This window comes from Tachyglossus aculeatus, unplaced genomic scaffold (genome assembly GCF_015852505.1).
Source record: "Tachyglossus aculeatus isolate mTacAcu1 unplaced genomic scaffold, mTacAcu1.pri scaffold_101_arrow_ctg1, whole genome shotgun sequence".
NCBI lineage: Eukaryota > Metazoa > Chordata > Mammalia > Monotremata > Tachyglossidae > Tachyglossus > Tachyglossus aculeatus.
The window spans coordinates 724665-738221 of NW_024044842.1; the positions used below are offsets into that span (position 1 = coordinate 724665).

Sequence of the window (13557 nt, forward strand, 5' to 3'; positions counted from 1 at the left end):
ACTATTACTATTATCTCTGTGAATGAATGAATGAATGAATAGTAAGCACTTAATAAATGCCATCGTTACTACTATTACTATTATCTCTGTGAATAAATGAATGAATGGATAGTACATTGCTCTGCACATAGTAAGTGCTCAATAAATACGATTGAATGAATGAATGAATAGTAAGCGCTTCATAAATGCCATCATTACTATTATCTCTGTGAATGAATGAATGAATGAATAGTAAGCGCTTAAATGCCATCGTTACTATTATCTCTGTGAATGAATGAATGAATGAATAGTAAGCACTTAATAAATGCCATCGTTACTACCATTACTATTATCTCTGTGAATGAATGAATGAATGGACAGTACACTGCTCTGCATATAGTAAGCGCTCCATAAATACGGTTGAATGAATGAATGAATAGTAAGCGCTTAATAAATGCCATCATTACTATTATCTCTGTGAATGAAGGAAGGAATAGTAAGTGCTTAAATGCCATCGTTACTATTATCTCTGTGAACGAATGAATGAATAGTAAGCGCTTAATAAATACCGCCGTTACTACTATTACTATTATCTCTGTTAACGAATGAATGGTGCATTGCTCTGCACATAGTAAGCGCTCAATAAATACGATTGAATGAATGAACGAATAGTAAGCGCTTAAATGCCATCATTTCTATTATCTCTGTGAATGAATGAATGAATAGTAAGCGCTTAAAAGCCATCGTTACCATTATCTCTGTGAATGAATGAATGAATAGTAAGCGCTTAATAAATGCCGCCGTTACTACTATTACTATTATCTCTGTTAACGAATGAATGGTACATTGCTCTGCACATAGTAAGCGCTCAATAAATACGATTGAATGAATGAATGAATGAATAGTAAGCGCTTAATAAATGCCATCCTTACTATTATCTCTGTGAATGAATGAAGGAATAGTAAGCGCTTAAATGCCATCGTTACTATTATCTCTGAATGAATGAATAGTAAGCGCTTAATAAATGCCGCCGTTACTACTATTACTATTATCTCTGTGAATGAATGAATGGTACATTGCTCTGCACATAGTAAGCGCTCAATAAATACGATTGAATGAATGAATGAATAGTAAGCGCTTAATAAATGCCATCCTTACTATTATCTCTGTGAATGAATGAAGGAATAGTAAGCACTTAAATGCCATCGTTACTATTATCTCTGAATGAATGAATAGTAAGCGCTTAATAAATGCTGCCATTACTACTATTACTATTATCTCTGTGAACGAATGAATGGTACATTGCTCTGCACATAGTAAGCGCTCAATAAATACGATTGAATGAATGAGTGAATAGTAAGCGCTTAATAAATGCCATCATTACTATTATCTCTGTGAATGAATGAATGAACAGTAAGCGCTTAAATGCCATCGTTACTATTATCTCTGTGAATGAATGAATGAATAGTAAGCGCTTAATAAATGCCATCGTCACTACTATTACTATTATCTCTGTTAACGAATGAATGGTACATTGCTCTACACATAGTAAGCGCTCAATAAATATGATTGAATGAATGAATGAATAGTAAGCGCTTAATAAATGCCATCATTACTATTATCTCTGTGAATGAATGAAAGAATAGTAAGCGCTTAAAAGCCATCGTTACCATTATCGCTGTGAATGAATGAATGAATAGTAAGCGCTTAATAAATGCCGCCGTTACTACTATTACTATTATCTCTGTGAATGAACGAATGGTACATTGCTCTACACATAGTAAGCGCTCAATAAATACGATTGAATGAATGAATGAATAGTAAGCGCTTAAATGCCATCATTACTATTATCTCTGTGAATGAATGAATGAATAGTAAGCGCTTAAATGCCATCGTTACTATTATCTCTGTGAATGAATGAATGAATAGTAAGCGCTTAATAAATGCCATCGTTACTGCTATTACTACTATCTCTGTGAATGAATGAATGGTACATTGCTCTGCACATAGTAAGCGCTCAATAAATACGATTGAATGAATGAATGAATAGTAAGCGCTTAATAAATGCCATCATTACTATTATCTCTGTGAATGAAGGAATAGTAAGTGCTTAAATGCCATCGTTACCATTATCTCTGTGAATGAATGAATGAATAGTAAGCGCTTAATAAATGCTGCCATTACTACTATTACTATTATCTCTGTGAATAAATGAATGGTACATTGCTCTGCACATAGTAAGCGCTCAATAAATACGATTGAATGAATGAATGGATAGTAAGCGCTTAATAAATGCCATCATTACTATTATCTCTGTGAATGAATGAAGGAATAGTAAGCGCTTAAATGCCATCGTTACCATTATCGCTGTGAATGAATGAATGAATAGTAAGCGCTTAATAAATGCCGCCGTTACTACTATTACTATTATCTCTGTGAATGAACGAATGGTACATTGCTCTGTACATAGTAAGCGCTCAATAAATACGATTGAATGAATGAATGGATAGTAAGCGCTTAATAAATGCCATCATTACTATTATCTCTGTGAATGAATGAAGGCATAGTAAGTGCTTAATAAATGCCATTGTTACTATTATCTCTGTGAATGAATGAATGAATAGTAAGTGCTTAATAAATGCCATCCTTACTATTATCTCTGTGAATGAATGAATGATTAGTAAGCGCTTAAAAGCCATCGTTACTATTATCTCTGTGAATGAATGAATGAATAGTAAGTGCTTAATAAATGCCATCCTTACTATTATCTCTGTGAATGAATGAATGAATGAACAGTACACTGCTCTGCACATAGTAAGCGCTCAATAAATACGATCGAACGAGCTTAATAAACGCCCCCATTACTGTCACCTCCGTGCCTCGGTCGCCTCATCCGTCAAACGGGGGTTGCCCGTGAGCCCCCCCGGCGGGGCGACCCCGTCACCCGGTCGCCTCCCGGGCGCTTAGCACGTAGTAAGCGCTCAGTAAATAGCAATATGATCGTTATCATGGGGGGCCGGGGGGAGGGAAGGGGGGGGACCGGAGGCGGGTGGGGGTGGGGGGTCCCCGGGGGTCTCACGCTGGCTCCGGCGCCGGGGGTCCCGGGGGCGGCGTCCAAGCTCTGGTCGGTCTTCTGCTCGACGGCCAGCTCAGCCTCCAGGATCTTCTCGACGGGCATCTCCTCGTTGGCCGCCCCGGCGGCCCCGGCCCCGGCCCCGGCCCCGGGGCCGCCGCCCCCCCCCGGGCCCGCCGCCCCCCGCCGCCCCCTCCCCGCCCTCCCCCTCCTTCTCCTTCCCCCGCTGACGCTCCTCCTGCACCGCTGCCACGCCGACGCGCGGGGGGGAGACGCCACCGGGGGGGGGGGGAGAGACGATGGGGAGAGACGATGGGGAGAGACGATGGGGAGAGATAACGGGGGAGAGACGATGGGGAGAGATGATGGGGAGAGACGATGGGGAGAGACGATGGGGGAGAAATGATGGGGAGAGATAACGGGGGAGAGATAATGGGGAGAGACGATGGGGGAGAGATAATGGGGAAGAGATGATGGGGAGAGATGATGGGGAGAGACAAGGGGGGAGAGATGATGGGGGAGAGACGATGGGGAGAGATGATGGGCGAGAAATGATGGGGGAGAGATAATGGGGACAGATGATGGGGGGAGACAATGGGGAAAGATAATAGGAAGAGATAATGGGGGAGAGATGATGAGGGGAGATGATGGGGAGAGACAGTGGGGGAGAGATAATGGGGGAGAGATGAGGAGGAGAGATGATGGGGAGAGACAGTGGGGGAGAGATAATGGGGGAGAGATGATGGGGAAAGACAATGGTGGAGAGACAATGAGGAGAGACGATGGGGAGAGATAATGGGGGAGAGATGATGGGGAGAGATAACGGGGAAGAGACGATGGGGGAGAGATGATGGGGGAGAGATGATGGGAGAGATGATGGGGGAGAGACGATGGGGAGACATGATGGGCAAGAAATGATGGGGGAGAGATAATGGGGGAGAGATAATGGGGAGAGACGATGGGGGAGAGATGATTGGGAGAGATAATAGGGAAGAGACAATGGGGGAGAGATGATGGGGAGAGACAATGGGGGAGAGATAATGGGGGAAAGATGAGGAGGAGAGATAATGGGGAGAGACAATGGGGGAGAGACGATTGGGAGAGATAATAGGGAAGAGACAATGGGGGAGAGATGATGGGGAGAGACAATGGGGGAGAGATAATAGGAAGAGATAACGGGGAGAGATGATGAGGGGAGATGATGGGGAGAGACAGTGGGGGAGAGATAATGGGGGTGAGATGAGGAGGAGAGATAATGGGGAGAGACAGTGTGGGAGAGATGACGGGAGAGATAATGGGGGAGAGACGATGGGGAAGACAACGGTGGAGAGACAATGAGGAGAGACGATGGGGAGAGATAATGGGGGAGAGATGATGGGGAGAGACAATGGGGAGAGATAATGGGGGAGAGATGATGGGGAGAGACAATGGGGAGAGATAATGGGGGAGAGATGATGGGGAGAGACAATGGGGAGAGACAATAATGGGGAAGAGACGATGGGGGAGAGATGATAATGGGGAAGAGACGATGGGGAGAGATAATGGGGAAGAGACAATGAGGAGAGACGATGGAGAGAGACAATGGGGAGAGATAATGGGGAGAGACAAGGGGGAGAGATAATAGGGGAGAGACGATGGGGGAGAGATGATGGGGAGAGACGATGGGGAGAGACAATAATGGGGAAGAGACGATGGGGGAGAGATGATAATGGGGGAGAGACAAGGGGGAGAGATAATAGGGGAGAGACGATGGGGGAGAGATGATGGGGAGAGACGATGGGGAGAGACAATAATGGGGAAGAGACGATGGGGGAGAGATGATAATGGGGAAGAGACGATGGGGAGAGATGATGGGGAAGAGACAATGAGGAGAGACGACGGAGAGAGACAATGGGGAGAGATAATGGGGAGAGACAAGGGGGAGAGATGGGGAGAGACAGTGAGAAGGGGTCACCATGAGGCTCTGGGAGCCCCCCGACCCCCGACCCCTGACCCTTGACCCTCAACCCCGGGGCCGAGGAACCCAAGGACGCCCCTTAAAGACCCCGGAAGTGCCCAAGATGGCGTCGGTCACGTCAAGGACGCTTCGGACGACGCCGGTCGCCTAACGGTCGCCCCTTAGAGACCCCGGAAGTGCCCAAGATGGCGTCGGTCACGTCAAGGACGCTTCGGACCACCCCGGGAGCCTAACGGTCGCCCCTCAGAGACCCCGGAAGTGCCCAAGATGGCGCCGGTCACGTCAAGGACGCTTCGGTCAAGGCCGGGAGCCTAACGGTCGCCCCTCAGAGACCCCGGAAGTCCCCAAGATGGCATCAGGCACGTCAAGGACGCTTTGGACAACCCCGGGAGCCTAATAGTCGCCCCTTAGAGACACCAGAAGTGTCCAAGATGGCGTCAGGCACGTCAAGGATGCTTCGGACAACCCGGTCGCCTAATGGTCGCCCCTTAAAGACCCCGGAAGTGCCCAAGATGGCGCCGGTCACGTCAAGGCCGCTTCGGTCAAGGCTGGGAGCCTAACGGTCGCCCCTTAGAGACCCCGAAACTGCCCAATATGGCGTCGGTCACGTCAAGGCCGCCCCGGTCAAGGCCGGGAGCCTGCCGGTCGCCCCTCGGAGACCCCGCAGGCGCCCAAGATGGCGTCGGTGACGTCAAGGCCGCCCCGGTCAAGGCCGGGAGCTTACTGGTCGCCCCTCCGAGCCCCCCGCCCCGGGCCGGGGCCGGGCCCGGCCTCACCCTCGCGCTTCATGCCGGTGGCCAGGCATTTCTGGTAGCGGCAGTACTGGCAGCGGTTGCGCTGGCGCTTGTCCACGGTGCAGTCGCGGTTGTCGCGGCAGGTGTAGGTGAGGTCCTTGCGGATGGTGCGCTTGAAGAAGCCCTTGCAGCCCTCGCAGCTCGACACGCCGTAGTGCTTGCCTAAGGGGAGGGCGCTCAGTACGGAGCCGGGCGCTCAGCACAGCGCTCGGCACAAGGCTGGGCGCTCAGGGCGGCGCCGGGCACGGGGCCGGGCGTTTGGTTCGGGGCCGGGCGCTCGGCACGGGGCCGGGCGTTCGGTACAGGGCCGGACACTCAGTGGAGGGTAGGGCGCTCAGCACAGCGCCGTGCACAGGGCCGGGCGCTCAGCACAGCGCCGGGCACGGGGCTGAGCGCTCAGTACAGCGCCGGGCACAGGGCCGGGCGTTCAGTACGGGGCCGGGCGCTCGGCACAGGGCCGGACGCTCAGCACAGCACCAGGCACGGGGCTGGGCGCTCAGCACAGGGCCAGACGTTCAGTACAGGGCCGGGCGCTCGATACAGCGCCAGGCGGTCGGCACAGGGCCGGATGCTCAGTGGAGGGTAGGGTGCTCAGCACAGCGCCAGGCACAGGGCTGGGCGCTCAGTACAGCACCAGGTACTCAATACAGGGCTGGGTGCTCAGCACAGCTCCGGGCACAAGGCTGGGTGCTCAGTACAGCAAAAGGCCCAGGGCTGGGTGCTCAGTACAGGGCCGGGCGCTCAGTACAGCACCAGGCACAGGACTGGGCACTCGGCACAGGGCTGGACGTTCGGTACAGGGCCGGGCGCTCAGTACAGCGCCAGGCAGTCGGCACAGGGCCGGACGCTCAGCGGAGGGCTGGGCGCTCAGCACAGCGCCGGGCACAGGGATGGGTGCTCAGTACAGCACCGGGCCCAGGGCCGGGCTTTCGGTACAGGGCCGGGCGCTCAGTACAGCACCAGGCACAGGGCTGGGCGCTTGGCACGAGGCTGGGCGCTCAGCACAGGGCCGGACGTTCAGTACAGGCCCGGGTGCTCAGTACAGCGCCAGGGGTCAGCACAGGGCCGGACACTCAGCGGAGGGCCGGGCGCTCAATACAGGGCCGGGCGCTCAGCACAGCGCCGGGCACAGGGCTGGGCGCTCAGTACAGCGCCGGGCCCAGGGCCGGGCACTGGTTTTGACCCCCGTGACCCTTGACCCCTCGGCCCCCAAGGTGTCCCTTCAGCGCTATGTGCTGAGCGCCGTCCTAAGCGCCGGGGGAGGGACAAGGTCGTCGGGTGGTCCCCCGTGGGGCTCACAGTCTCCCTCCCTGTTTTATTAATAGCAACACTAATAATCGAATAATAATAATAATTAATATTAATAAGGATGGTGGTGATAACACTAATAACGGGGGTGCCTCTTCGGCGCTATGTGCTGAGCGCCGTCCTAAGCGCTGGGGGAGGGACAGGGTCGTCGGGTCGTCTCCCTCCTCGCTTTATTAGCAATGATAACAATAATGAAAACCTATTAATAACGATGACTATTAATAATGTTAATAACGATGATGGTGACGACGCTAATAACGCGGGTGTCCCTTCAGCGCTTTGTGCCCAGCACCGTTCTAAGCGCTGGGGGAGGGACAAGGTCATCGGGTGGCCTCCCTCCCCGTTTTATCAGTAGTAATCATAATAATCGAATATTATTACTAATGATTATTAATAATATTGATGACTATGACGGTGATGATAACAATAACGAGGGGGTCTCTTCAGCGCTATGTGCCGAGCGCCGTTCTAAGCGCCGGGGGAGGGACAAGGTCGTCGGGTGTCCCCCGGGGGGCTCACAGTCTCCCTCCCCGTTTTATTAGTAATAATAATAATTAAATGACATGATTAATAATGATTATTATAATAATGATGGCGACAACACTAATAACGAGGGTGTCTCTTAAGTACTACGTGCCGAGCACTGTTCTAAGCGCTGGGGGAGGGACAAAGTCCTCGGGTGTCCCCCGTGGGGCTCACAGTCTCCCTCCCTGCTCTATTAGCAATAATACTAATGACTAAATGATAATAATGATTATTAGTAATATTAATAATGATGAAGGTGAAAATAACAAGGGTATCTCTTCAGGGCTACGTGCCGAGCATTGTTCTAAGCGCTGGGAGAGGGACAAGGTCATCGGGTGTCCCCCGTGGGGCTCACGGTCTCCCTCCCCATTTTATTAGTAACAATAATAACAATCAAATATTAACAATAATGACTATTAATATTAATAATGGCGGTGGCGATAACAATAATAACAAGGGTGTCTCTCTCTTCAGCGCTACGTGCTGAGCACCGTCCTAAGCGCCGGGGGAGGGACAAGGTCGTCGGGTGGGGGCTCACAGTCTCCCTCCCCGTTTTATTAGCAATAATAATAATTAAATGACATTATTAATAATGATTACTAATAATATTAATAATAACGACGGTGACGACACTAATAACGAGGGAGTCTCTTAAGCGCCACGTGCTGAGCGCTGTTCTAAGCGCTGGGGGAGGGACAAGGTCATCGGGTGTCCCCCGTGGGGCTCACAGTCTCCCTCCCCATTTTATTAGTAATAATAATCATTAAATGACATTATTAATAATGATTATTAACGATACGAATAATGACGATGGCGACGACACTAATAACGAGGGCGTCTCTTCAGCGCTACGTGCTGAGCACCGTCCTAAGCGCTGGGGGAGGGACAAGGTCATCGGGTGTCCCCCGTGGGGCTCACGGTCTCCCTCCCCATTTTATTAGCAATAATAATAATAACTAAATGATAATAATGATTATTAGTAATACTAATAATGATCATGGTGATACCAATAATAGCAAGGGTGTCTCTCTCTTCAGCGCTATGTGCTGAGCACCGCCCTAAGCGCTGGGGGAGGAACAAGGTCGTCGGGTGGGGGGCTCACAGTCTCCCTCCCCGTTTTATTAGCAATAATAATAATTAAATGACATTATTAATAATGATTATTAATAATATTAATAGTAATGATGGTGACAACACTAATAACGAGGGTGTCTCTTCAGCGCTATGTGCTGAACACCGTCCTAAGCGCTGGGGTAGGGACAAGGTCGTCGGGTGGTCCCCCGTGGGGCTCACAGTCTCCCTCCCCGTTTTATTAGCAATAATAATAATGACTGAATGATATTAATAATGATTATTAGTAATATTGATAATGATGATGGTGATAACACCAATAACAAGGGTGTCTCTTCAGCGCTATGTGCTGAACACCATTCTAAGCGCTGGGGGAGGGACAAGGTCATCGGGCCCGTGGGGCTCACAGTCTCCCTCCCCGTTTTATTAATAACAATAATAACAATCAAATATTAATAAGAATGACTATTAATAATATTAATAATGGTGGTGGTGATAACAATAACAACAAGGGTGTCTCTCTCTCCAGAGCTATGTGCTGAGCACCGTCCTAAGCGCTGGGGGAGGGACAGGGTCATCGGGTGTTCCCCCGGGGGGCTCACGGTCTCCCTCCCCGTTTTATTAGTAATAATAATCATTAAATGACATTATTAATAATGATTATTAATGATATGAATAATGATGATGGCGACGACACTAATAACGAGGGTGTCTCTTAAGCGCCATGTGCCGAGCGCTGTTCTAAGCGCTGGGGGAGGGACAAGGTCATCGGGTGTCCCCCGTGGGGCTCACAGTCTCCCTCCCCGTTTTATTAGCAATAATAATAATGACTAAATGATAATAATAATGATTATTAGTAACATTAATAATGATGATGGTGATAACAATAATAACGAGGGTGCCTCTTCAGCACTATGTGCCAAACGCCGTTCTAAGTGCTGGGGGAGGAACAAGGTCATCGGGTGGTCTCCCGTGGGGCTCACAGTCTCCCTCCCCATTTTATTAGCAATAATAATAATGACTAAATGATATTAATAGTGATTATTAGTAATATTAATAATGATGATGGTGATAACAATAATGAGGGTGTCTCTTGCCGTTCTAAGCGCTGGGGGAGGGACAAGGTCATCGGGTGCTCCCCGTGGGGCTCACAGTCTCCCTCCCTGGTTTTATTAGCAATAATAATAATGACTGAATGATATTAATAATGATTATTAGTAATATTAATAATGATGATGGTGATAACACTAATAATGAGGGTGTCTCTTCAGCGCTATGTGCTGAACACCGTTCTAAGCGCTGGGGGAGGGACAAGGTCATCGGGTGCTCCCCGTGGGGCTCACAGTCTCCCTCCCTGGTTTTATTAGCAATAATAATAATGACTGAATGATATTAATAATGATTATTAGTAATATTAATAATGATGATGGTGATAACACTAATAATGAGGGTGTCTCTTCAGCGCTATGTGCTGAACACCGTTCTAAGCGCTGGGGGAGGGACAAGGTCATCGGGTGTCTCCCGTGGGGCTCACAGTCTCCCTCCCCGTTTTATTAGTAATAATAATAATGACTAAATGATAATAATGACTATTAATAATATTAATAATGATCATGGTGATAACCATAATAACAAGGGTATCTCTCTCTTCAGCGCTATGTGCCGAGCACCGTCCTAAGCACTGGGGGAGGGACAAGGTCATCGGGTGGTCTCCCGTGGGGCTCATAGTCTCCCTCCCCATTTTATTAGTAATAATAATCATTAAATGACATTAATAATGATTATTAACGATATGAATAATGATGATGGCGACGACACTAATAAGGAGGGTGTCTCTTCAGCGCTACGTGCTGAGCACCGTCCTAAGCGCTGGGGGAGGGACAAGGTCATCGGGTGTCCCCCGTGGGGCTCACAGTTTCCCTCCCCGTTTTATTAGCGATAATACTGATGACTAAATGATATTAATAATGATTATTAGTAATGTTAATAATGATGAGATCAATAACGAGGGTGTCTCTTCAGCGCTATGTGCTGAACATCGTCCTAAGCGCTGGGGGAGGAACAAGGTCGTCGGGTGTCCCCAGTGGGGCTCACAGTCTCCCTCCACGTTTTACTAATAATAATAATTAAATGACATTATTAATAATGATTGTTAATAATATTAATAATGATGACGGTGATAACACTAATAACGAGGGTGTCTCTTCAGCGCTATGTGCTGAACACCCTTCTAAGAGCTGGAGGAGGGACAAGGTCATCGGGTGTCCCCCGTGGGGCTCACAGTCTCCCTCCCCGTTTTGTTAGCAATAATACTAATTAAATGACATTATTAATAATGATTATTAATAATATTAATAATAACGATGGCGACGACACTAATAACGAGGGTGTCTCTTAAGTGCTACGTGCTGAGCACTGTCCTAAGCGCTGGGGGAGGGACAAGGTCATCGGGTGTCCCCCGTGGGGCTCACAGTCTCCCTCCCCGTTTTATTAGCAATAATAATGATGACTAAATGATATTAATAATGATTATTAGTAATACTAATAATGATGATGGTGATAACACTAATAACGAGGGTGTCTCTTCAGCGCTATGTGCTGAACGCCGTCCTAAGCGCTGGGGGAGGGACAAGGTCGTCGGGTGTCCCCAGTGGGGCTCACAGTCTCCCTCCACGTTTTACTACTAATAATAATTAAATGACATTATTAATAATGATTATTAATAATATTAATAATGATGACGGTGACAACACTAATAACGAGGGTGTCTCTTCAGCGCTACGTGCTGAACACCCTTCTAAGCGCTGGGGGAGGGACAAGGTCATTGGGTGTTCCCCCGGGGGGCTCACAGTCTCCCTCCCCGTTTTATTAGCAATAATACTAATTAAATGACATTATTAATAATGATTATTAATAATATTAATAATAACGATGGCGACGACACTAATAACGAGGGTGTCTCTTAAGTGCTACGTGCTGAGCACTGTCCTAAGCGCTGGGGGAGGGACAAGGTCATCGGGTGTCCCCTGTGGGGCTCACAGTCTCCCTCCCCGTTTTATTAGCAATAATAATGATGACTAAATGATATTAATAATGATTATTAGTAATACTAATGATGATGATGGTGACACTAATAACGAGGGTGTCTCTCTCTTCAGCGCTACGTGCTGAGCACTGTCCTAAGCGCTGGGGGAGGGACAAGGTCATCGGGTGTCCCCTGTGGGGCTCACAGTCTCCCTCCCCGTTTTATTAGCAATAATAATGATGACTAAATGATATTAATAATGATTATTAGTAATACTAATAATGATGATGGTGATAACACTAATAACGAGGGTGTCTCTTCAGCGCTATGTGCTGAACGCCGTCCTAAGCGCTGGGGGAGGGACAAGGTCGTCGGGTGTCCCCAGTGGGGCTCACAGTCTCCCTCCACGTTTTACTACTAATAATAATTAAATGACATTATTAATAATGATTGTTAATAATATTAATAATGATGACAGTGATAACGCTAATAACGAGGGTGTCTCTTCAGCGCTATGTGCTGAACACCCTTCTAAGAGCTGGGGGAGGGACAAGGTCATTGGGTGTCCCCAGTGGGGCTCACAGTCTCCCTCCACGTTTTACTAATAATAATAATTAAATGACATTATTAATAATGATTATTAATAATATTAATAATGATGATGGTGACAACACTAATAATGAGGGTGTCTCTTCAGCGCTACGTGCTGAACACCCTTCTAAGCGCTGGGGGAGGGACAAGGTCATCGGGTGTTCCCCCGGGGGGCTCACAGTCTCCCTCCCCGTTTTATTAGCAATAATACTAATTAAATGACATTATTAATAATGATTATTAATAATATTAATAATAACGATGGCGACGACACTAATAACGAGGGTGTCTCTTAAGTACTACGTGCTGAGCACTGTCCTAAGCGCTGGGGGAGGGACAAGGTCATCGGGTGTCCCCCGTGGGGCTCACAGTCTCCCTCCCCGTTTTATTAGCAATAATAATGATGACTAAATGATATTAATAATGATTATTAGTAATACTAATAATGATGATGGTGATAACACTAATAACGAGGGTGTCTCTTCAGCGCTATGTGCTGAACGCCGTCCTAAGCGCTGGGGGAGGGACAAGGTAGTCGGGTGTCCCCAGTGGGGCTCACAGTCTCCCTCCACGTTTTACTACTAATAATAATTAAATGACATTATTAATAATGATTGTTAATAATATTAATAATGATGACGGTGATAACACTAATAACGAGGGTGTCTCTTCAGCGCTATGTGCTGAACACCCTTCTAAGAGCTGGAGGAGGGACAAGGTCATCGGGTGTCCCCCGTGGGGCTCACAGTCTCCCTCCCCGTTTTATTAGCAATAATACTAATTAAATGACATTATTAATAATGATTATTAATAATATTAATAATAACGATGGCGACGACACTAATAACGAGGGTGTCTCAAGTACTACGTGCCGAGCACTGTTCTAAGCGCTGGGGGAGGGACAAAGTCCTCGGGTGTCCCCCGTGGGGCTCACAGTCTCCCTCCCTGCTTTATTAGCAATAATACTAATGACTAAATGATAATAATGATTATTAGTAATATTAATAATGATGAAGGTGAAAATAACAAGGGTATCTCTTCAGCGCTACGTGCCGAGCATTGTTCTAAGCGCTGGGGGAGGGACAAGGTCATCGGGTGCCCCCCGTGGGGCTCACAGTCTCCCTCCCCGTTTTATTAATAACAATAATAACAATCAAATACGAATAATAACGACTATTAATAATATTAATAATGGTGATGGCAATAACAATAATAACAAGGGTGTCTCTCTCTT

The 13557-nt window shown here is 47.7% G+C and overlaps 1 protein-coding gene across 1 annotated transcript in view; it reads right to left on the reverse strand.

The window, feature by feature from the left end:
* The window catches only part of RXRB (retinoid X receptor beta), a 56344-nt gene that overhangs the window by 28700 nt on the left and 14087 nt on the right, over positions 1-13557 (reverse strand). The window contains 3 exon segments of the mRNA XM_038742188.1: positions 3059-3179; positions 3244-3298; positions 5786-5965. Coding sequence (XP_038598116.1) covers positions 3059-3179; positions 3244-3298; positions 5786-5965 — 356 coding nt within the window.